This window comes from Megascapheus bottae, unplaced genomic scaffold, assembly GCF_031878675.1.
Source record: "Megascapheus bottae isolate mThoBot1 unplaced genomic scaffold, mThoBot2.hap1 HAP1_SCAFFOLD_323, whole genome shotgun sequence".
Classification (NCBI taxonomy): domain Eukaryota; kingdom Metazoa; phylum Chordata; class Mammalia; order Rodentia; family Geomyidae; genus Megascapheus; species Megascapheus bottae.
Window position 1 is genome coordinate 1 of NW_028327445.1, and position 24,429 is coordinate 24,429.

The following is a 24,429-nucleotide window of genomic DNA, read 5'->3' on the forward strand; positions in this document are numbered from 1 at the left end:
TCCTGGGGGGACTCAGACACCCGCCAGGCCAGCACCCACCCTGGGGGACTCAGACACCACCCCGGGGTACTCAGACACCCGCCCGGCCAGCACCCACCCCGGGGGACTCAGACACCACCCCGGGGTACTCAGACACCCGCCAGGCCAGCACCCACCCTGGGGGACTCAGACACCACCCCGGGGTACTCAGACACCCGCCCAGCCAGCACCCACCCAGGGGGACTCAGACACCACCCTGGGGGACTCAGACACCCGCCAGGCCAGCACCCACCCCGGGGGACTCAGACACCACCCCGGGGTACTCAGACACCCGCCAGGCCAGCACCCACCCTGGGGGACTCAGACACCTGCCAGGCCAGCACCCACCCCGGGGACTCAGACACCACCCCGGGGGACTCAGACACCCACCCGGCCAGCACCCACCCCGGCCAGCACCCACCCCAGGGGACTCAGACACCCGCCAGACCAGCACCCACCCCAGCCAGCACCCACCCCAGGGGCTCAGCCAACCTCAGGCCCACATCTAGGGCCCTCGTGCATCTCTCATGGGTTCTTTGCAATGTTGGCATTTGTGGGGGTCGTGGGGTTTGAGCTCAGGTCTGGCGTGGGGGTCGTGGGTTTGAGCCCCAGGCCTGGCGTGGGGGTCGTGGGTTTGAGCCCAGGTCTGGCGTGGGGGTCGTGGGTTTGAGCCCCGGGTCTGGCGTGGGGGTCGTGGGTTTGAGCCCCGGGTCTGGCGTGGGGGTCGTGGGTTTGAGCTCCAGGCCTGGCGCTGCCCCCGAGCTCCTCAGCTCACGGCTGCCGCCCTCCCCGCAGCCAGGCCCCACTGCCCTTTCCGAGAGTTTTCTCGGGTCCTTCCGTGCCCGGGCCGGCCCTGCTCCGCGGCCTCCCATCTCAGCCTCCTGAGGCGGTGGTTCTTTATTAGCCACTCTCCGTGGGGCGCGTGAGCTTTCTCGTTCGCCATCGGCGTTCTCCTTCTTGAATCACACCACCAGCCTGACTTTTGGACGGTTGCTCTGTGGGTTTATCTGGAAGTCGTTGTACGAGAGTTTCAGCTTGTGAACAACAGGGTACCGGGGGGGGGGGGCGGGTATGGCGTCGCCCCGACTTTTCCGTCAGGCCTGGCTTTGACCCCTGCTCTTGTGGCCTCTTCCCCAGGGAACTTTACAATCTGGGGTGCGGGAGGGAAAGCCGGGGAGGGGGGAACCACGATCCTCAAGAAATGGCCTCGTCCCCTTAGCTACGTCACTGTAACGTCACCTCCACGACAGCCAGATGCACCTTAAAAAGTAGATTCACGGACTTTCCTGCCCCGGCTGGCTTTGAACCTGGGATCCTCAGATCCCAGTCGTCTGAGCAGCTGGGATGCCGGGCGGGAGCCTCCAGTGGCCAGCCTGCCTGCCTGCCTTCCCTCCCTCCCTCCTCCCCTCCCTCCCTCCCTTTCTTTCTCGCTCCCTCCCTCTCCTTCCAGTTGCTCCAGCGGATGCACTTTCTCCATCTTTTGCAATTCATCTTGAAGGTGGGGTTTGCACACTGTCAACCTCAGGCTTCTTTCTCTGCAGTCCAGGTGCGCTTGGTTGAGGTCGCCCAGATGTCTCAGGACTGGTAAAGGAGGGGGGGGGGGTAGGTCGGGGTGAGCGGGGCTGAGGGGAGCAGGACAGAGGGGCTCTCGACCGACCGCAGCCCCCAGGCTCCACAACAGCTGATAAAGACGCCTTTTCCCCTGACGCCGCCCCTTCCTGCTTGTGCAAAACAGAACTTTCACGTGTGTGTCTGTGGTGAGGAGGGAAAGGGGAAGCAGCCGCGGAGGGGAGGAAACACAGCCGCAGTCCCCGGCGGGGCCCAAGCACCACACAAGGCCGAGCCACCGCCTTCTCCCCAGTTTGTGGGTGGAGAAACCCCCGAAAACCCCGTGTGCAAATCACAGCTGCCAAGCCTCTGGCTCTGAGATGTGTCCCTGGGCCGTGCGATCGTGCAGCAGTAAAGTGTGTGTGTGTGTGTGTGTGTGTGTGTGTGTTCTGAATCTTGAACTCAGGGCCTGGGCGCTGTCCCTGAGCTTCTTTCTCTCCAGGCTGGCGCTCTACCCCTTGAACCACAGCTCCACGTCTGGTTTTCTGGTGGTTCCCTGGAGATCAGAGTCTCCTGGACTTTCCTGCCCTGGCTGGCTTTGAACCTGTGGTCCTCAGCTCTCAGCCTGCTGAGGGGCTGGGAGGACAGGCGACGGGTGGATAACTTTCCTAACACGTAAGAGTGCGTAATTAAGACTCGAGGGCGCGTGGCCCGCGGGCCCAGGTGTGGGGCTGGGGTTGTGTTTTGCGTTGGCCTCTGGCTTCGTGACTGTGACGGAGCCCAGGACGCCTGCGCTCTCAGCATCCTGTCCTCGGAGGGCCCGCCCGCGACTAGACACCCGTGGGATTTACACGCGTCCCCGTGGCTCCCTCGTGGAGCTACAGGTGTGTTCCAGTTACCGCACGCGAGGGAAACCGAGTCACCCGCCTTTCTGAGGGTCTGGCTTGCTTTTCCCCCTCGGGTCTCTACATTTCCTCACGAATGGGGCAGGGTGATGTTTTCTGGTGGAGGAGGAGAATTCCGCTGTGCAGCTCCCGCCATTTTCCTGATCTGCCGTCCACTGAGGGGTTCTGGTGGATTCCACACCCCTGGGCGTTGGTGAACACGGCCGCCGTGGACGTGGTTGTGCTGTGGCTCGTGGCCCATTGGAAGAATGCCAGGAGAGGGCGGAGGGGGGCTCTGTGCTTAGTCTTTGAGGAAACCCCCCTCCTAAGCAGCCATTTTCTGGTGGTTCACTGGAGAGGAGAGTCCCGGGGACTTTTCCTGCCCGGGATGGCCTTGAACCACGATCCTCAGGTCTCAGCCTCCTGAGCCGCTGCGCTCAGCCTGGAATGGCTGCTGTGTTCCGCAGCCAGGGCAGAGCAGGAGGAGCCCGGGGGGCTCCAGTGCCAGAGCGGGGCCGTGGGGGGTGGACGGCCTGCGTGGAAGAGAAGCTGCCCACCGGGCGGGCTGCGCCCTTCCTCCTCTTCCTCTCAGTTCCTGTTTGTGAGCTGGCCCACGGCCCTGTCCCCCGAATGGCGTGGGTGGTGGCATTCGGGGTCCGGGACACAGCTGGGTTGGGTTTCTTGTGCGGGGTGTGGGGAAGGGAAATCATCCGGGCCTAAGTGCAGCAAGTTCAGGGCAAGTCTGCCAGCCAGCGCCGTCCCTGTCCTTGACTCTGTCCCTGCGTCATTGTCACCGACTTTGTTGTCCTTAGATTGTTATCGTGGACGTGGAGCCAGGAGGGGGGGACCCAGCTCTGACACCGCCACCGCCTATCACGTGGGGACAGGAGGTTTCTTACAGCCTGTTTGCTAAGCCTGGTTTGCTGTTCACTGGAGCGTGTGTGTGCGTGTGTGTGTGTGTATGTGCATGTGTGTGGTGTGTGTGTGTTTGTGATATGTGTGTGGTGTGTGTGTGGTGTATGTGTGGGGGTGTGGTGTGTGTGGTGTGTGTTTGTGATATGTGTGTGGTGTGTGTGTGTGGTGTGTGTGTGTGGTGTGCATGGTGTGTGTGGTGTGTGTGGTGTGTGTTTGTGATATGTGTGTGGTGTGTGTGGTGTATGTGTGGGGGTGTGGTGTGTGTGGTGTGTGTGTGGTGTGCGTGGTGTGTGTGGTGTGTGTGGTGTGTGTTTGTGATATGTGTGTGTGGTGTGTGTGTTTGTACCCAGGCTTGAACTCAGGACGTCACTGTCTTGTGTTGCTGGCTCTGTGGTTTTGTTCGAGGCTGCACACGGAAGGATCCAGTTATGATGATGATGATGATGATGATGTGATTATTATTATTATAATTATGACTGTGATGATGATGATAATTATTATAATTATTATGACTGTGATGATGGTGATTATTATTATTATTATTATGACTGTGATGATGATGATGATTTTGCCCACTGAAGACGCTTCTCTGCCACTCAAGGTGGGCAAAGCTGACGGCGCCCGTTTGCATTTTAGAAAGGGGGAGAAGAAGGGGTTCACAGCCCCGCGGTGACCCCGGAACAAGGGAGGGGGATTCACAGAGAGGAGGGGAGGAGAGGTAGAGATGGAGAGAGGGGGAAGAGCGCGGGAAGACTGAGCTCCAGCAAACCGGCAGAAAACCAGACGTGGAGCTGCGGTTCAAGTGGTAGAGCGCCCGCCTGGAGGGAAAGCAGCTCAGGGACAGCGCCCAGGCCCTGAGTTCCAGACCCACAGAGAGAGAGAGAGGGGAGGGGAGCCGGGATGAAAGAGAAGATGGGTTTGGTGGGGGAGTGAGTGTTTTCGGGGTGGTCTGGGACTCCGGCAGCCCCCCTCACCCCACCCCCGTCCCCCCGCAGGGTTCTACTACGGCACGGCCTACTGGATGCCCACGGAGAGGACGGTGGTGGTGAAGAACGTTCTGGACAGGAATGGCGACGCGTACGGCTTCTACAACAACTCCATGACGAGCACGGGCTGGGGCATCCTGGAGGTCAGGCCGGCTACGGCGCCCAGACCCTCACCAACGAGATCCTCATGTTCGTGGCCGGCTTCCTGGAGGGGTACCTCACCGCCCCGTGAGTGCCCCCCGCCCGGTGGGCAGCTCCGTGGTGGGCCAGATGCAGGGCGGGGAGGGAGGACGGACGAGCGTTTCCCCCGTCCCGGAGCCCCAGGGGCCGAGGTGGGTCCCCCAGCTCCTCAGGAGGCTGAGATCTGAGGACCACAGGTTCAAAGCCAGCCCGGGCAGGAAAGTCCAGGAGAGTCTGATCTCCAGTGAACCACCAGAAAACCAGACGTGGAGCTGTGGTTCAAGGGGTAGAGCGCCAGCCTGGAGGGAAAGGAGCTCAGGGACAGCGTCCAGGCCCTGAGTTCAAGACCCAGGACCGACGGACACATGACGTACTCCCGTGCCCCCCCCCCCCCCCGTTTCAGACACATGAGCGACCACTTCACCAACCTCTACCCGCAGCTCATCAAGAAGCCTGCCGTGCTGGACAAGGTGAAGGACTTTCTGGAGTACGTATGCCAAGTCCTTCCCGTCCCGCTGTGGGCTGTGTGTGCCAGTCTGGGTCTTGAACTCAGGGCCTGGGCGCTGTCCCTGAGCGGCTTTCCCTCAGGCTGGCGCTCTGCTACCTGAACCACGGCTCCACGTCTGGATTTTGGTGTTGGGTTGGAGATGGGGGTCTCTGGACGTGGCCAGCGCCCCGTCTCGGCTCCTGAGCCCCCTCTCCCCCGCAGGAAGCAAGACGCGTGGGCAAGGGACAACGTGAAGAAGGCCAAGGACGACCCCCTCTGGCGGCACACGGGCTACGTCCTGGCGCAGATGGACGGCCTCTACCTGGGCGCCATGAAGCGCGCGCTGGTGGAGCAGATGAAGGTGGGCGCAGCCCGGGGCCTGGGGGGTCTCGGGGGTCTCAGGGGGGTCTCAGGGGATCTGGGGTCTCGGGGGATTCAGGGAGTCTGGGGTCTGGGGGGTCTCAGGGGATTCGGGGGTCTAGGGTCTCGGGAGATTCGGGGGGTTTGGGGTCTGGGGTCTGGAAGTCTCAGGGGATTCGGGGGGTCTGGAGGCCTCGGGATTTGGGGGTCTGGGGTCTGGGGGTCTCAGGGGATTCGGGGGTCTGGGGTCTGGAGGTCTCAAGGGATTCGGGGGTCTGGGGGTCTCAGGGGATTCGGGGGGTCTGGAGGTCTCGGGATTCAGGGGTCTGGGATCTGGGGGGGTCTCAGGGGATTCGGGGGTCTGGGGGTCTCGGGAGATTCGAGGGGTCTGGGGTCTGGGGTCTGGAAGTCTCAGGGGATTCGGGGGGTCTGGAGGCCTCGGGATTTGGGGGTCTGGGGTCTGGGGGTCTCAGGGGATTTGGGGGTCTGGGGTCTGGAGGTCTCAAGGGATTCGGGGGTCTGGGGGTCTCAGGGGATTCGGGGGTCTGGGGCCTCGGGGGATTTGGGGGGTCTGGGGTCTGGGGGTCTCAGGGAATTTGGGGGGTCTGGGGTTTGGGGGTCTCAGGGAATTTGGGGGGTCTGGAGGTCTCAGGGAAATTGGGGGGTCTGGAGTCTGGGGGGTCTCAGGGAATTTGGGAGCCTGGGGTCTGGGGGTCTCAGGGAATTTGGGGGGTCTGGGGTCTGGGGGTCTCAGGGAATTTGGGGGGTCTGGAGGTCTCAGGGAAATTGGGAGGTCTGGAGTCTGGGGGTCTCAGGGAATTTGGGGGCTCTGGGGGTCTGGAGGTCTCAGGGGATTCGGGGTCTGGGGGTCTCAGTGGAATCGGGGGTCTGGGGTCTGGGGGTCTGGAGGTCTCAGGGGATCCAGGGGGTCTGGAGGTCTCAGGGGATTCGGGGGTCTGGGGTCTGAGGGTCTCAGGGGATTCGGGGGTCTGGGGATCTCAGGGGATTCGGGGGCCTGGGGGTCTCAGGGGATTCGGGGGTTTGGGGTCTCAGGAGATTCGGGGGGTCTGGGGTCTGGGGGTCTCAGGGAATTTGGGGGGTCTGGGGGGTCTGGAGATCTCAGGGGATTCGGGGGTCTGGGGTCTGGGGACTGGAGATCTCAGGGGATTCGGGGGTCTGGGGTCTGGGGTCTGGAGGTCTCAGGGGATTCGGGGGTCTGGGGGTCTTGGGAGATTTGGGGGGTCTGGGGTCTGGAGGTCTCAGGGGATTCAGGGGCCTGGGTCTGGGGGTCTCAGGGGATTTGGGGGTCTGGGGCCTCGGGGGATCCGGGGGTCTGGGGTCTCGGGGTCTCAGGGGATTTGGGGTTCTGGGGCCTCGGGGGATCTGGGGGTCTGGGGTCTCAGGGAATTTGGGGGGTCTGGGGGTCTCAGGGGATCCGGAGGTCTGGGGTCTTGGGGGATTTGGGGGTCTGGGGCCTCGGGGGATCCGGGGGTCTGGGGTCTCGGGGTCTCAGGGGATTCAGGGGTCTGGGGCCTCGGGAGATCCGGGGGTCTGGGGTCTCAGGGAATTTGGGGGGTCTGGGGTCTGGAGGTCTCAGGGGGATTCGGGGGTCTGGGGCCTCGGGGGATTTGGGGGGTCTGGGGGTCTCAGAGGATCCGGGGGTCTGGGGTCTCGGGGGATCCGGGGGTCTGGGGTCGGGGGTCTTGGGGCCTCGCCTCGGGGGATCTGGGGGTCTGGGGTCTCGGGGGATTTGGGGGTCTGGGGTCTCGGGGGATCCGGGGGTCTGGGGTCTGGGGTCTCAGGGGATTCGGCGGTCTGGGGTCTGGGGTCTCAGGGGATTCGGCGGTCTGGGGTCTGGAGGTCTCAGGGGGTCCGGGGGTCTGGGGGCTGGGGTCTCAGGGAATTTGGGGGGTCTGGGGTCTCAGGGGATCCGGGGGTCTGGGGTCTGGGGTCTCAGGGAATTTGGGGGGTCTGGGGTCTGGGGTCTCAGGGGATCCGGGGGTCTGGGGTCTGGAGGTCTCAGGGGATTCGGGGGTCTGGGGTCTTGGGGGATTTGGGGGTCTGGGGTCTGGGGCTCGGGGGATCCGGGGGTCTGGGGGTCTCAGGGGATCCGGGGGTCTGGGGTCTGGGGTCTCAGGGTCTCAGGGGATCCGGGGGTCTGGGGTCTGGGGTCTCGGGGGATCTGGGGGTCTGGGGCCTTGAGGGATCCGGGGTCTGGGGGTCTCGGGGGATCCGGGGGTCTGGGGTCTCGGGGTCTCGGGGGATCCGGGGGTCTGGGGGTCTCGGGGGACCCGGGGGTCTGGGGTCTGGGGTCTCAGGGGATTTGGGGGTCTGGGGTCTCAGGGGATCCGGGGGTCTGGGGGTCTCGGGGGATCCGGGGGTCTGGGGCCTCAGGGTCTCAGGGGATCCGGGGGTCTGGGGTCTGGGGCCTCAGGGGATCCGGGGGTCTGGGGTCTCGGGGTCTCAGGGGATTTGGGGGTCTGGGGTCTCGGGGGATCCGGGGGTCTGGGGGTCTCGGGGGATCCGGGGGTCTGGGGACTCGGGGTCTCAGGGGATTTGGGGGTCTGGGGTCTGGGGCCTCGGGGGATCCGGGGTTCTGGGGTCTCGGGGTCTCTGGCCCCGGCGCTGACCCCCGGCCCCGCAGCCCCTGACCCTGTTCCAGGTTCAGTTCCTGAACGCGGTTGGGGACCTGCTGGACCTGATCCCTGCGCTGCTGCCCTCCAAGCTGGGCGGCAGCGGGAAGCGCTGGGACGCCGGGCACTGCTCCGCCCTCATCAAGGTGGGCAGGGAGGGGGGAGGGAAGGGGGAGGGGAGGGAGGAGAGGGGAGGGAGGGAGGAGAGGGGCGGGAGGGAGGAGAGGGGAGGGAGGGGAGGGGCCCCGTCCTCACCACCGACCCCGTCCTCTCCCCGTCCCCTCCCCTCCTCGCCCATCCCTGCAGGTCCTGCCCGGGTTCGAGAACGTGCTCTTTGCGCACTCGAGCTGGTACACCTACGCCGCCATGCTCCGAGTCTACAAGCACTGGGACTTCAACCTCAAGGACGGTGACACCAGCAGCAGCCGCCACTCCTTCAGCAGCTACCCGGGTAAGTCGAGGCAGGCCGGCTGAGCCGGGCACTGAGAGCGCTGGGGAGCGAGCTGAGGCGGGCAGAGGGGGAGAGGGCGGGCGGGGCCTGCTCCGCCTTCCCCCCCTCCCTCTCCCCCAGCGCCCCTCCCCTGAACAGTCCCTGGCTGGTGACCGCAGGTTGGCGTCTCCTCTTGCATTCCGCTCCCACAGTCAGGTCCCTTCCTTTGCCTTCCCTCAGTTTCCCCTCCCGCCCCTGCCCACCAGTGACCCGCGTCACTTTCCCCACGGCCACTGCCTCAGCCCTGGCCTGCCTCTGCCCCCGGCCTTCCTTCTCCTCCCACCGGCCAGCCTGGGGCACTGCAGGGGTTCTCACGCCTGCCCTCTGCTCAGATGTAAGGGATTTTCAGCCATCAATCACAATGTCAAAGTGGTGTGCGTGTGTGCGTGTGTGCATGTGTGTGCGTGTGCATGTGTGCGTGCGTGCATGCGTGTGCGTGTGCATGTGTGCATGTGTGTGCGTGTGTTCGCGTGTGTTCACGTGTGCGTGTGCACATGTGCATGCGTGTGTGTGTGTGTGTGTGTGTGTGTGTGTGTGTGTGTGTGTGTGTCTGTCCTGGGTGTTGAACTTACGGCCTGGGCGCTGTCCCTGAGCCTCAACTTGCGCTTTATTATATTATTATTATTATTATTATTATTATTATTATTATTATTATTATTATTATTATCACTCCTGGGTTTTGAACTCACGGCCTGAGCGCTGTCCCTGAGCTCTTTCAGCTCAAGGCTGGCGCTCTACCACTTGAGCCACAGCTCCACGTCTGGTTTTCTGGGGGTTCATTGTGGCTTCACTGTGTTGCTGATTTAAATACCCATGCGTATATACATTTACGACTCATGTATGTTAACGTATGTAATGGCTGTAGTGTCACGTAGGAGCTGATCACGTTCACGCGTGTTTACGTGTGTGAATAACAGCCGGCTCTCTCTGTGGCATGCGCTGCATCCTGGGGTTTTGCAGTGTAGATGACTGTGTAGTGCGTGTGATTTCTGTTAAGAGCCTCGCGGACTTTCCGGCCCCCGGCTGGCTTTGACCCTGATCCTCAGAGCGGCCGGGGTGACAGGCGGAGGCTCTGCCCCCGGCTGGAGTCGTTTAGCCTCTCCAGTTTTCCTGGTTCCAGTTTTAGGGTTCCGCTTGAGTTTCTGGTGGTTTTACCTCGGCCGGTGGTCGACCTCCCCGCCCCCTTCCCGTCGTGCTGCTCCATCCCGTGCTCACGGAATGAATTCTTCGTGGAATTATTGGGGTGTAGAAAGGCCACGGTCGTATCCGGGGCTTCTGCCTGTGCGTTGTGTCTGAGCGCGCAGCTGAGCTTCTCTGCCTCGGTTTACCCCTCCGCTCCTCACGCTTGGCCTGCGGGTGTTGTCACGGGTGAGTCCACGTGTGTGTGTGGCGGGCGTGTGAGCTGGGCTCCCTCCCCCCGATTTCCACTGCTGGCCGTGCGTCGTCCTGCTTGATCCAGGCTACTGGCGGTGCCATCGGCTGCCGTGCTTTGCCATGGCGTCCCCCCCCCCCCCCCGCGGCCTTTCTGTTGCTGCTCTTGTCAGCGCCCCACTGCCCTTGGCCAGTCCCTCTCGGCTTCGTCTGTGGTCGCCTGTCTGCCTGTCTGTCCATCCGCTGAGCTGCCCATCTCCCCCGTCCTGTTCCTGACCTCCTTGCTTGTTGTCACTGGAAGCTGCCTCACGTTCTTCCTCCCCTTCCCGGTGGTCGTGGGAAGGCGATGGGCAGAGCGGGCGGTTCCCGATCCCGTCACGAGCACGTTTCTTTGAGAACAGCGTCCCCCCCTTCCCTCGCGCTCTCCCCGTGCCCCCGTGCGTCCCCGTCCACACGAGGTCGAGTCACGTCGGGTCCCGCCAGGACCACGGCTGCCTCTGTCCACCCTGTCACTTCCGTCGACGACGGACCCTTCTGGAAGCAGCAGTGACGGGGTGGCTGCCCGGTGTTCAGCCGAAGCTGAGAAAAGTCACTGCACCCCAGAAAAGAACAGTGCTCCAAATGCAGTGTGCAAAATGCATGGGTCCACAGTGGACGGATGGAGGGATGAGTGGACAGATGGAAGGATGGAGGGAGGGATTGGATGGAGGGATGGATGGAGGGAGGGATGGATGGATGGAGGGATGGATGGAGGGATGGATGGAGGGATGGATGGAGGGAGGGATGGAGGGATGGATAGAGGGAGGGATGGATGGATGGCTGGCTGGATGGATGGATGGATGAATGGATGGAGGGATGGAGAGATGGATGGAGAGATGGATGGAGGGATGGAGAGATGGATGGAGGGATGGATGGAGGGATGAATGGATGGATGGAGGGATGGATGGAGGAATAGATGGAGGAATAGATGGAGGGATAGATGGAGGGAGGGATGGAGGGAGGGATGGAGGGATGAATGGACAGACAGGCAGATAGACAGATGGAGGGATGGGTGTGAGGGATGCAAAGATGGATTGATGGACGGATGGAGGGAGGGAGGGATGGAGAGATGGGTGGATGAAGGGAGGCAGGGAGGGGTGGCGAGGCGCCCGCTCCGTCTCCCGCAGGCTTCCTGGAGTCCCTGGACGACTTCTACATTCTCAGCAGCGGCTTGATCCTGCTGCAGACGACCAACAGCGTCTACAACAAGACCCTGCTGCAGCACGTGGTGCCCGAGAGCCTGCTGGCCTGGCAGCGCGTCCGCGTGGCCAACATGATGGCCAGTGGGGGCCAGGAGTGGGCGGAGATCTTCAGGCGGCACAACTCCGGTGAGGCCTGGGGGAGAGGAGATGTCCACCGGGAGGCCTGGGGGGAGGAGATGTCCACCGGGAGGCCTGGGGGAGGAGATGTCCACCGGGAGGCCTGGGGGGAGGAGATGTCCACCGGGAGGCCTGGGGGAGGAGATGTCCACCGGGAGGCCTGGGGGAGGAGATGTCCACCGGGAGGCCTGGGGGGGGAGATGTCCACCGGGAGGCCTGGGGGGGGAGATGTCCACCGGGAGGCCTGGGGGGGGAGATGTCCACCGGGAGGCCTGGGGGGAGATGTCCACCGGGAGACCTGGGAGGAGATGTCCACCGGGAGACCTGGGGGGGGAGATGTCCACCGGGAGGCCTGGGAGGAGATGTCCACCGGGAGACCTGGGGGGGGAGATGTCCACCGGGAGGCCTGGGAGGAGATGTCCACCGGGAGACCTGGGGGGGGAGATGTCCACCGGGAGGCCTGGGAGGAGATGTCCACCGGGAGACCTGGGGGGGGAGATGTCCACCGGGAGGCCTGGGAGGAGATGTCCACCGGGAGACCTGGGGGGGGAGATGTCCACCGGGAGGCCTGGGGGGAGATGTCCACCGGGAGACCTGGGGGGGGAGATGTCCACCGGGAGGCCTGGGGGGAGATGTCCACCGGGAGACCTGGGGGGGGAGATGTCCACCGGGAGGCCTGGGGGGGGAGATGTCCACCGGGAGACCTGGGAGGAGATGTCCACTGGGAGGCCTGGGGGGGGCAGAGGTGGGCTGGCAGACGTGGGGGCACAGACGTGGCAGGGACAGGACCCCCAGGGCCAGCCCGGTCTCCCGCCGCCCTCGGCCCGCAGGCACCTACAACAATCAGTACATGGTTCTGGACACAAACAAGGTGCGGCCGGGCGTGAGCCTGGACCGGGGTGCGCTGTACATCGTGGAGCAGGTCCCCACCCTCGTGGAGTTCTCGGAGCAGACCAACATCCTGCGCAAAGGTAGCGCGTCTGCCGCGTGGACCCGCGTGGGGGGCCCTGCAGGCCCCGGGGAGACCCGCAGGCTCCAAGCCCGCCCCGCAGGACCGGCCAGGAGACCCTGATCTCCAGTGAGCCGCAGAGAACCAGACACGGCACCGTGGCTCGGGGGGTAGAGCGCCAGCCCGGAGGGAAAGAGGCTGGGGGACAGCAGCGCCCAGGCGCTGAGTTCAAGACCCAGGACTGACCAAAAAAGTCTCTGGGGTGAAAAGCGCCCTGTTGGGAGGTGGGCTTCCCTCGCCTGACCCCCGCAGCAGGACGGCTCCGCCGGTGGGCGAGGGTCCAGCCGCCCCCAGCCGTGCGCTCTGCCCCCAGGGTACTGGCCCTCCTACAACATCCCCTTCCACGAGAAGGTCTTCCGCCTGAGCGGGTACCCGCTGCTGGTGAAGAAGCTGGGCCTCGACTACTCCTACGACCTGGCCCCCAGGGCCAAGATCTTCAGGCGGGACCAGGGCAGAGTCACTGACCTGGCATCCATGAAGTACCTCATGCGATACAACAGTGCGTGCGCAGCCTGCCCTCCCCCTCCCCTCCCGATCCTCCTCCCCCTCCTCCTTCCCCTCCTGATCCTCTTCCCCTCTCCCCCTCCCCCTCCTCCTTCCCCTCCTGATCCTCCTCCCCTCTCCCCCTCCTCCTTCACCTCCTGATCCTCCTCCCTTCTCCCCCTCTTCCCCTCCTGATCCTCCCCCTCCCCTCTTCTCCCACTCCCCTGCTCCTCCTCCTCCTGCCCTCCTGCTGTTCCTCTCCCCCTCCTCCTCCTCCTCCTCCCTTCTTCCTTCTCCTCCAGTCCTCCCTCTCCTGCTCATCCTCCCCCCACCCTCCCTCCTCGCTCTCCCCCTTCCTCCCTGCAGACTACCAGGAGGAGCCGTACAGCAAGGGCGACCCCTGCAGCACCATCTGCTGCCGGGAGGACCTGAGCTCGCCCCTCCCCAGCCCGGGAGGGTGCTACGACACCAAGGTGAGTTCGGATCTCTCCTGCTCTGATGGCCCGGGCGCTGCCCCAGCCCCGCCCGCGTGCTTCCCTGGGGACCAGAGCCTCGGTTCTGAGGTCTCAGTGAGACACGCGCCCCCCCCCCAGGTGTCAGACGTCTTCCTGGCATCAAAGCACATGGCGTACGCGGTGAGCGGCCCCACGGTGGAGGACGGCCTCCCCGCCTTCAGCTGGAGGAAGTTCAACAAAACCCTCCACCTGGGCATGCCTGAGCTCTACAACTTCGACTTTGTCCTCATGAAGCCCGTCCTGGGCGACTGAGGGGGGCGGAGGGCGCACCCCAACTCACAACCACTGTTCATAGCACGTTATTAAATTCCCTTTATTTCTTGCCGGGGTGTGTGGTCATTTTGAACAGGGAGCATTCAGAGGGGGGGAGGGAGGGAGGGAGGGAGGGAGGGAGGGGGGAGGGAGAGCTAGCCACCATTACAGAAGGACCACACTCAACCTCTCGGGCCCCAAACCTCTGGCGTTATTCTCCTTTTATGTCGGCAGGGCCGGGGACACTTGAGCATCTCAGATGTGTGTGGCAGGGGGCGAGGACCACCCCTGCCACACAGGAGGCTGAGATCTGAGGATCGTGGTTCAGAGCCAGCCCGGGCAGGAACGCTCACAAAAAGCTGGGAACGGGGCTGTGGCTCCGTGGAAAGGGCCGGCCTTGAGTGGAAGAAGCTCAGGCGGGGACATGTGAAACAGGCGGATCACGTTCCGCCCGAAGCCAAGAGGCGGCGGCAGTTCTGAGAGCTGGAGAATTGATACTGGGTGATTCTAAACGTGTGTGTGTGCGTGTGTGTGGTGTGCGGTGCGCACACACGTGCGTGAACACACTTAGAAGGCAGCAAACAGTCGGAAGGAATCAGAGCACTCAGCACATTAAAAACCCAGTCATTTATTTCAAAGTATAAATTTCAGGCTTGCTGAACAAAGTCCCACTACAGTTAACACACATAAAGACATCACAGATCTACTGTACAGCATCTACGAAAGAAAAACCCCACAAAGACCCAAGAAAATTAGGGCAGCTCGGCACCACCCGGTTAATTCATCAGACGGGAAGGAGGGTCTTACGTTGTCTTATTATTTACACTCTTGACAGTCATAAACACAAATCAGGATGCAGGTTTCCTGCAAAGGATTTGTTCTCATCTTTTCTGTTGAAATGGCTGGCAGAATACTGAAGCCAGGATCCCCCGAAAAGTGTTTGCTCAGTTACCTTATTTACAAAAAAAAAAAAAAAATGACGTTTAAATATAATTTAGCTGACTCTACACATTAAAAAAATAAAAGCAAAACCAAAGCTTATTTGGACAGGTACGATCTTGAAGGGCGGCGAGGGGTCTGCGCAGCCTCTCCCGCCGCCCCACTGCCCGGGGGCTGAGCCCGGCACGGAACTGCTGTGATTCTTGTCTTTAAAACAAAACCACCACCCAGCCAGGCCCTGGCGGCTCCCGCCCGTCACCGCAGCCGCTCAGGAGGCTGAGAGCTGAGGAACAACAGTTCAAAGCCAGTCAGGGCAGGAAAGTCTGTGAGACGCGCTATCTCCAGTGAACCACCAGAAGAAGTGGCGCTGTGGTTCAAGTGGCAGAGCGCCAGAGTTGAGTGAAAACAGCTCAGGGACAGCGCCCAGGCCCTGAGTTCAAGACCTAGGGCCCACCAAAAAACAGGAATAAAAACCCCCAAACTCCTAGGAACGGATAGCCCCTCTTTACAGTATCTTCACAGCCACTTCCTTTTGCCAGTCCCGGGGTTTGAACTCAGGGCTTGAACACTGTCCCTGGACTTTCTCAAGGCCAGTGCTCTACTCCTTGAGCCACCACGCTTCTGAAATGTTTCCGTGTATGTGGCACCTAGGAATCAAACCCAGGGCTTCGTGTATGCTTGGCAAACACTCCACCACCAGGCCGCCGCGCTCCCGGCCCCAACAAGAAATGTTTTTAAAGCATTTGCCCAGAGCTGAGGAAGGCAGACTGGTACACTGGTTTTACAGCTGTGTGCTGTCCTTTAATACTGGGACACCCTTTTCTTTTTCCTGGAAATGAGAATACGTCAGGCCAAGCAGCTAGCGCCCGTCACACAGCTGACGCGACAGAACGCACACGGAGGGGGACAGGAGGGCCCCTGGTGTCTGCGTGCTGTGCTCGTGGGCCGAGACCTCAGCACGGCAGGGAGAGGCCGCGGGGAGCGGCCACCCCATGGAGCCACGAGGGCCCGTGTCAGCCCGCGTGGATGGATGGAGGTCACAGCGTTTGATTCAAGGTTGTACTCACGACCTGGCGGTGGGGTGGAGAGCTGTGGGCAGAAGCTGCTCTGCGAGGGGCAGGTGTCAGGAAGGCCACACCGCGAGGAGGGGCGTCGCGGGCACACCGCCCCTCCAGGACGCACCATTCCAGTGGGCCCCCCATCCTCTCCCCGTCCCCCACCCCACCCCAGGGCCACAGGGCCAGCGCCCTGCCCCGGGCTATCTCCAATCCACCTCCAGGGATGCTGTTGCAGAATTGGTTTCCATGGACAAAATATATAGGCCAAAATAATGAAATATTTTATTCCAATGGGCTACCTGATGACGTCACAGAAACTGCAACACGCGCAACAGGGGACATGGAAGACCACGTCCAGGCCAGGATGCTGCCCCACGGCCGCCACGGGGACAGGACGAGCAGACAGCAGGCAGGCACAGGGGATGCCACGGAGTGGACATGCCCAAGACACGGGCCCTGCTCCTGGTCAAGGCTGGCCGCGTGGACAGCCCGGGGGGGGGGGCGCTTCCTCCTGTGCCTCCCTCCCTGGCACTCGGGAGTGAGGATCTCACGGGAGCACGGCCTGAGGCTCGCCTCCCACGCTCCACCAATACTTTCCCAAACACGTCTCATCTCTAGGACTCAAGTCCTGAAACCCCGGCCCTGGCCGCGGGGACGGCATCCGGGGGTCAAAGTGCTACACAGACCGTCGGGGGACACGCGCAGGGGCACCGCAGGCCGAGTCAGACTCCACCTGGTACCACCAAAACCACGGGCGCAGGGCTGCAGAGGAAAGGCCACGCCAGACACAAGCTCTAGAGCTGATGGGGAGCTGTTGTCGGGGAGTGGACCGAGCGTGCGTGACCCCCGGGGACACAGGCCACAGACATCCAGGGCGGACGGACGGACGGACGGACATTCCCTTCACAGCCTGCTTCTCTCCTGCTCCATCAAGCCTCTGGAGCTCAGTGTAGCAATCGGCCACACGCATGCACACGCGTCTCAGGGTCACACACACACGACAGGAACACACCTACAGTACCATGACACGGGCACCCGCGTGCCACAGGACACGCGTGCCCGGGGCGCGGAGGAAGGAGACACGAGGAGGCCAGGGGTGGCTCAGTGGGCAGCCGGCCGGTACCACAGGAAGGCGAGGGCTGGGCTGAGCACAGCCGGCGGGACTCGCAGGTTTCGTTCTCCAGTTAACTTTTAAGGCACAAAACAAATGTCGGAGCCAAATGAGGAGGGCGTGGAGGGAGGGCACTGCGAGGAGGAGGAGGAGGAGGAGGAGGAGGAGGAGGAGGAGACGACGGGGCGGACAGTATCAGGGATGCTCGGCGCCAATCTTTGGGACTCCGTGACCTCTGTGGGCAGAGGACGCCGCTCCTCACCTCCCCCCCAAGAGAAGTGGATCAGAGGGTGACAATGGCGACAGACACAGACAGAGGAAGCCACAGCAACAGGAGGACCAGGTCAGCACCCGCACGTCCAGTGGGGGCGTATTTACACTGCACAGCCCCGCCGCGCCTGCCGCCTGGGGCCTGGCTGCACACCGCGTGTGTGTGCGTGGTGCACACGCACTTCTGTGAGGGGCAGGGCGTGGGGCGGCCCGCCGGTGTGAGTGCCGGGTGTCGCATGCACAGAGCGCCGCGGCGGCTCCGGGCTTAGCTGCTCTGCGAGGACGCGATCACGTCTGTGGACTGCGGGTCGCAGAAGGGCCCGAAGCGGCCGAACACGTCCTTGGCCCGCACCGCGAAGTAGTACTTGCTGCCGGACACGAACTGCGTGAGCGTGCAGGCCATGGGCAGCGGCAGGGCCTTCACCTCGCCAATCTTCTTCCACTGCGAGGGTGCCGTGGCGCTGGGCTCCTCGTGGTAGGCGTACAGGTGGTAGCTGTCCACGGCGGCGCAGGCGCGGTCCACCTCCAGCACGCTCCACGACAGCACGATGCCGTTCTGGCTCTGCACGCGCGCCAGCTTCAGGTGCGGCTTCTGCGGCAGGGCCGTGCCGGCGGCCTCGGGGGGCAGGCGCTGGGGCTGGGGGGCCTCCGGCAAGGGGGCGGGGTGCACGGGACGGGGGGTCTCCTAGGGACAGGGAGACACCGGCGTTAGCGAGCCCAGGGCAGGCGGTGGGGAGCGCCTCCCGCCCCACACCCCACGCCTCAGACCCAGGAGCCGAGCTCGCCCGGGAAACCTCACGGGGAGCCGGGCCCGCGGGGCAGACGCCCAGGACCACATCACCTAAAGCAAAGCACACCCGTGTGCCCACATGGGGAGGGAGCCGAGGGGAGGGTCCAGCACCCCGCCCTCCACACCCGCGCAGAGGCCACAGAGGCGGGCGAGCCTGAGGGTGGGGCGCTGTGGGAAAACATCCACCCGCGCGGGCCTGCAGTGGGCTCTGCTCACACAGCATTCGGGCTTTCTAAGCACACTCCCCCCCCCCCCGCCCCCAGTCCTGGGTCTTGAACTCAGGGCCTGAGCAGTGTTCTTGGACTTTCTCAAGGCTGGTGCTCTACTGCTAGAGCCACAGCTCCACTTCTGGCTTTTTCTACGTATGTGGTGCCGAGGAATCGAACCCAGGGCTTCGTGCATGCTGGGCCACGCTCCCAGCCCCTCTACACAAACTCTTCTTACACCCTGAGGCCTGTAAGCCGTGACCGGGATTTCTGTGGGCCGTGGGCACACAGCCACAGAGGTGCGGGGGGGGGGCGGCCTGTGGCTGGCAGGGCTCTGGGGAGGGAGGGAGGGAGGGAGGCGGGGTGCTTACGGGGTGTGCCTGTGGAGGGGGGCGGTGGTGCACGGTGAGCTGAGGCCCCGCCGAGCCCAGCGTGAGCCCATTGTTCACAACGTAGGTGGTGGTTTGAGGCACTCGCACGGTGACACCTAAGACAAGAGCAGAGAGAGCATCACACCTCCCCCGCGCCACACCACCGCGCGAGGCTAAAGGAAGAGTCGCTCCAGCTGGAAGCCCGCAGCGCAGCACCAGCTAAGGCTGAGTCCATAGTCAAGTCCTCAGGACCCCTTTTCACTGCAGCTTCACGCGTGTGCGGCGACAGACGGAAGACAGCAAGAACGTGGAGACAAGCGCTCCAAGCATGCCTGCGGGGAGGCCTGCGGGAGCCCCCAAGACACCCCGCCACGGGCTGGGCCACGCAGATCAAGCAGCTCTGAAGGAGACGGGCACGCCCAGGGTCTTTCCAAGACCCCGGAGCCTCGCGCCTTCCACCACAACTGGGAGTGTAAGTCGTGGTGCTGTTGGTATACCGGCCTTCTTCTCTCCATGTCCTGAGCACAGAGCGCACACATGCCACGCCACGGAAGACCACGGCGTCCGCCAGGACAAACAGCCACCGGTCCTGGTTCCTGAGTCCCGGGGCCAGGGTGTACCAGCCGGCCTGGTGGAGCCCAGAGCAGGCTCTTCCACTCCTGGGCAAGTCGGAGCAGAGCGTGACCCAGTGTGACCCGCCCGTTCTGCCGGGATCATCTCTCCGGAAAGCCACCACGTGCCAACAGCATTTCCACACCCCTAAGCCCTAGTACGACACGGGTCAAAGCTCAACCCCAGGTGCTTTCAACAGTGAAGAAAAAGACACTTTCCACCATCTGTCTGCACATCCCACCGTGGATCACTAATCTGCATTCACGCACGTGCGTGCACGCATACAGGAGATGGGTCCACGCTACTAAAATTCACATGCGTGCGAACCACATTCCTCTGACATTTCTTCTTGGCCAGGTAACACACGTAATTATGCCACAGACGGACAACCGTCTGTGCTAAGAACATTCAGAATCTCTAGCAGGGACGCCCGTCATCCCATCTACTCGGGAGGCTGAGAATCTGAGGATCACAGTTCAAACCCAGGCCAGGCACAAAAGTCCATATGACTCGTAGCTCCAGTTAACGACAAGAAAACTGGAAGTGGAGCTGTGGCGCACGTGGTAAAGCAGGACCCTTGGGCTGAAGAGCTCAGGGACAGCGCCCGGGCCAGGAGGTCAAGAAAAAGAATCTCTTCCCAAGGGTGCCTGACGGTTAGGAGCTGTGCCACAGGAGTGCGCAACAGTGCAGTGCGCTGCTGAGCTTCCACTAACACCGCGCCCGCAGAACGCAGCAGCCACACGAGCCACCCGACTGCAAGCACGGAGGAGGAGGAGGAGGAGGAGGAGGAGGAGGAGGAGGAGGAGGAGGAGGAGGAGGAGGAAGAGGAGGAGGAGGAGGAGAGGAAGAGGAGAGGAGGAGGAGGAGGAGAAGAGGAAGAGGAGAGGAGGAGGAGGAGGAGAAGAGGAGGAGGAGGAGGAGGAAGAGGAGGAGGAGGAGGAGGAGAAGAGGAGGAGGAGGAGGAGAAGAGGAGGGGAGGAGGAGGAAGAGGAGGAGGAGGAGAAGAGGAGGAGGAGGAGGAGAAGAGGAGAAGAGGAGGAGAAGAGGAGGAAGAGGAGGAGGAGGATGCAGCAGCGTCTCTTACTATTTGGGGGATTGAGCTGGCGGACGGCGGGTGCGGGCACAGCGGCTCCCCGCAGAGGTGCCTGGGTGGGTGGCGTGGGTAGCGCCGTGTACACCACCTGATGGCTGGTGGGTGCCCGGGGCACGGGCAGCCTCGTGGTCACCTGAGTTACTGGACGATGGGTCACATTCACGGTGGTTGGAGCTGGTGAGAGACAGCGGCATGTTAGCAGACGGCGTTCACGGGTAAGGACTTAGCTGTCCTTCAGAGGCCCATCACTTTGGCTTTTGCCTTGCGTTGGTTCTGCTGGGCCACTCCTGGGGCTTGAACTCAGGGCCTGGGTGCTGTACCACTTGAGCCACAGCTCCACTTCCAGCTCTTGTGGAGGGTGACGTGCAGGGAATCGCATGCACTTTCCTAGCTGGTTTCAGCAGGACGCCAGGCGTGAGCCACCAGCGTCTGGCTGGCCACTGTTCCTGGGTGCGTGGGGTGGGATAGGAACCCACACGTGGATCTCTGTGCCGGCTGCTCTAGCAATGCCCACTGCCTTCCCTTACGCTCTGCGGCCACTCCACTCCACTCCACCACGCCTGCCTTCCCGGTCCACACTCGCTAGCCTAGCATCTCAAGCAGTGCTACGACACACGTATCAAGAAAGGACTGCAGGCACCTGGAGGCAGCAGGTGGATGGTGGTTTGAGACGGGCCACTCGTGGGCACCATGGATGGCGGCGGCGGCGGCGGTGGCGGCGCGGGCTGGATGGGCTGCAGGGGTCGAGGCAGAGGCTGAGGGCACGCCACGGCGGGGACGGGCGCGGGGTACAGTTTCTTGTGGTCTGTGAAGGGAAAGGAAGGTGGTCCCATGAAAACGCAGACACACCTTCCCTCCCGTGTGCACTCGCCTTCCTAGGAGAACAACTTGCCTCACAACTGCCTCGGGAACAGACTTACCCAGTTTCCGTGGAAGAACCTCACTTGTGCCTCCCACACTACATAGAACTGTAACAGCCCCACTGCGCGTGCACGAACTAGTGCCTCTCTGTGCGTCTGTGTCTAGGTACATTCCCATGCGTTAAGGACACTTTAGACAAAACACTGTGAACTGGTGAGATTGTCTTTTGGGGGGGACTGGCTGGTCATGGGGCTTGAACTCTGGGCCTAGGCGTTGTCCCACAGGGGTAACTGAAGACCAGAGTCTCGCAGACTTCAGTGTCCGGGCTGGCTCTGGACTGCGGGCCTCACATCTCAGCCTCCTGACTGACTAGTACGACAGGCGTGGAGCACCACACCGGCTTCTTTCTGGTGAAATGTGTGCCCGTTTTCGGTTGTCCTTGTTGTTCGTGGGGCTTGACCTCAGGGCCCTGGGTGCTGGCCCTGAGCTCTTGTGCTCAAGGCTACTGGCAGCCCTTTGAGCCCCAGCGCCACGTCTGGTTTTCTGGTGGTCACTGGAGATCAGAGTCGCACAGACTCTCCTGCCCAGGCTGGCTCTGAACTGCGATCCTCCATCTCTAGAGCCTCCTGAATGGCTGAGATGGCCAGGGTGAGCCACCAAGTGCCCGGCCGACCCTCCGCGGCGGCTCTCGCTCCACTCCCGGGGGAGGTGGGGGAGGAGAAGGGTACCCAGCGCCACCGCGACAAGCACCTTGGGAAGCCGCGCTCTCCTCGTCGTCCACTGTGAGATCGATGACCCCGCTCGAGTCGCCGCCAGGGCCTTTCCCACTCTGAAACACAGAAGAGCATGTGCAGCGCGTGGCAGTGCGGGCGGGGAGGCCGGCGTGGGCCTGGACCACTGCGGCCCCACACGGAACCGCAGAGGAACTCCAGCAGCTCTGTGCACTGCGCTGTCCCCTGTGTAGGGAGCACAGGTGAAGAGGAGAAGCGGGGCGAGGCAAGGTGTCTTCCCCGCTGCCTGCCGTGCAAAACAGCAACCAAGAACCTAGGCTGCCGCGCACCTCCCCAGAACTGCAACACAACTGCAGCCCACCCGTGCTAACACACGGGTCATCTGAACTCATGCATCTGCACTGCCTCCAGTGCAGGCATGCTTCACACATGCACCAACAAGTTGGAGGAACTGGGGGCATACGCTGGAGTCACAGACGGGAGGAGAGCGGGCCTCAGCAGAGCACCACGAGCTCCACTTGGGGAGAAGGAACTCTTCTTACCTGCGACGTGCTATCAGCTGCTTTCTTATGAACAGAAGCATCTGCCGTTTTGTTTGTCTGGTTTTCTGAGAATTAAAAACAGAACAATTTCATCCACCTCAATGTATGCACAAGGTCCACCAATGACCCCTTTTAGGCTTCTCTGGCTGTTTTCCTGCTGGCATTTCACACACAAACGGTTTTCTCAGTCACCCTGACAAAGTGACAAAACAGATAAACCAAGGTCAAATACTGGCCGACCCCATCGGCGAAACGCAGCTGTTCTAAGGACTGCCTGGGGGACCATTTAGGACTTTCCAATAAGGCAAAGGTGACACAAAAAGGTTCTCCAACCAAGCGCGGGGGCTGTGGCCTGCCGGGCCAGCTCCACAGGCGGAAACAGAGGCGCCCGTCACTCGTACTGGACGCTCCCCCAAAAGATCTTCCGCCTCTCAAGCCCTAACCACACCCACTCCCCAACCGCCCCCCTGCCCCCCCGCGAGCAGGCGGCACAGGACCCCCGCAGGGCCTCACCAGGCCTGGGCGCAGCGGGGCCGCTGTGCTCGGTGGTGGTGGCGGCAGCGGCGGCGGCGGCGGCGGCGGCAGGGGACGAGGCGCTGAAGGCAGGGATGGGGAGCTTCATGTGGACGGGGCCCCGGGGGCTTGAGGAGCTGTAGAGGCCCGCGGGGCCCACGGTGGGCAGGGACGTCCTGGTGGCCTGGACGATGGAGTGGGCCGTGGGCACCGCCTGCACGGCCAGCGCGGTGGTCCGGGGGAGGCCGGGGCTGGGCACCGAGGACACGCCGCTGGGCTTGGCGGGCGCTGGCAAGGGCGGCAGGGGGACGGGGGTCTTGGCCAGCCCGCTCACGGCAGGCGGGCTCTGCACGGAGATGAACTCCACGCTGCCGGGCGGCGGGTTGGTCACCAGCGTGCCCGGGTGGCTCTGGAGGAGCTGCGGCTGGGAGGGCACCGCCACGGGCACGTGCAGTATCACCGGCAGGGACTGCAGGGAGATGGTGGGCTGCGGGTTGCCACTGGGCACCTGAGAGGTGGCCACCACGGTGGCCGTGCTGGGCGCGGGCACGAGTGGCGCAGCGGCGAGCGCGGCGGAGGGCGCAGGCGCGGGCACTTTGGGCTGGCTGCTGGCCACGGCCGGAGTGACGAGGCTGGCCGAGGACACTGCGGAGAGAAGACAGGCCTAACTCAGCGGCCTGGACCACACCGCGCCACGCACGCCACGGTGCACAGACACATGAACAAAAACACAGGTATCTTTTCCTAAGCGCCATTGTAGAAGAGCCCAACAACCCCCGAGAAGGAGCACAATGGCGCTTAGGAAAAGATGCCTGCGTTTTTGTTTATGTGTGTCATGTGCTTTGGACTATTACTGGTACATGACTCACTAACTTCACTCCAGTACCAGCTGGTAGAATGTGCATAAAATGCATTCTTAGGTTCTTCGTGGTCTGGTAAGATGGTGAAGAGAGCTGCCGGTGAGCAAGCTTGGAGAAGGCTCCACAGGAAGTGAATTCTGTGTATTCTCATGCATGTGTTCTTAACTACGGTATGTAGTACATACACCTGTCTCTTTCAAAGCCTATTTCCAACCTCAAAAGAATGTCAGAAGAAAGAGCCCAAACCCTTAGTTGCTTGTGTTTAAGACGAATCTTTCCCGAAGTGAGGTACCGGGGGCTCACCCCGCAATCCTAGCTCCTCAGGAGGCTGAGATCTGAGGATCGAGATTCAAAACCAGCCCGGGCACTAAAGGTGTCTATTTCCAATGAATCACCACAACACCGCAAGTGGCTCTGTGGCTCAAGTGGTAGAATGGTGGCTGTGAGCTGAAGAGCTCAGGGACAGCGACCAGGCATGGAGTCCAAGCCCCAGGATGGACAGCAAAACAAAAACAACTTTCCTGGGCCAGGAGCATGGCCTAGTGGTAAAGTGTTCATCTCTAGCATGCATGAGGCCCCGGGTTTGATTCTTTGGAACCACATACTCAGAAAATGCTGGAAGTGGTGCTGTGGCCAAGGACAGTGCCCAGGCCCTGAGGGGGAAGAAAGTCTCACCTGTGTTCACAGGAGTCTGAAAAGATGGCGGTGTGTTCTCGCTTACGTTTCTCTTGGACTCCAGCATCTGTCTCACCGTGCCTGCAGTTCTGTGAAGTAGACACACAGGGGGTGTACGGGGAGGCCACGCCAGGGGAAAGCAGCTGGTGGAGGAGGCGGCAGAGGCAGCGGAGACCGGGAGGCCAGCTGTGGGGTCCTCCGCCCTCCTCCTCCTCCAGCAGCAACCTCACCAGGAAGCGGTCAGCACACGGGCTTGGGAAGGCCTGACCAGCAGAGCTAAACCCCAAGATGAACTCGCTAAGCGACTG

General features: G+C 62.5%; 2 protein-coding genes across 2 annotated transcripts in view; one reads left to right on the forward strand and one right to left on the reverse strand.

The window, feature by feature from the left end:
- The first annotated feature begins 2,897 nt into the window (after positions 1-2,897).
- Positions 2,898-13,559, forward strand: Plbd1 (phospholipase B domain containing 1). The gene is given in 13 exon segments (XM_090327566.1): positions 2,898-3,140; positions 3,263-3,327; positions 4,278-4,498; positions 4,501-4,579; positions 4,935-5,018; positions 5,241-5,379; positions 8,023-8,157; positions 8,318-8,462; positions 11,039-11,239; positions 12,061-12,201; positions 12,553-12,738; positions 13,089-13,195; positions 13,316-13,559. Coding segments are annotated over 13 exon segments (1,920 nt in total). The 3' UTR covers positions 13,490-13,559.
- A 2,191-nt stretch (positions 13,560-15,750) lies between these two features.
- Atf7ip (activating transcription factor 7 interacting protein) overlaps positions 15,751-24,429 on the reverse strand; it is a 37,724-nt gene continuing 29,045 nt past the window's right edge. Inside the window, exons 8-15 of the mRNA XM_090327568.1 lie at positions 24,122-24,210; positions 22,587-23,231; positions 22,041-22,138; positions 21,551-21,629; positions 20,580-20,744; positions 19,931-20,113; positions 18,235-18,350; positions 15,751-17,552 (exon numbers count right to left, since the gene is read on the reverse strand). Of these exons, the coding sequence (XP_090183694.1) occupies positions 17,133-17,552; positions 18,235-18,350; positions 19,931-20,113; positions 20,580-20,744; positions 21,551-21,629; positions 22,041-22,138; positions 22,587-23,231; positions 24,122-24,210 (1,795 nt within the window). The 3' untranslated portion in view covers positions 15,751-17,132. The remainder of the gene's footprint in view (positions 17,553-18,234; positions 18,351-19,930; positions 20,114-20,579; positions 20,745-21,550; positions 21,630-22,040; positions 22,139-22,586; positions 23,232-24,121; positions 24,211-24,429) is intronic.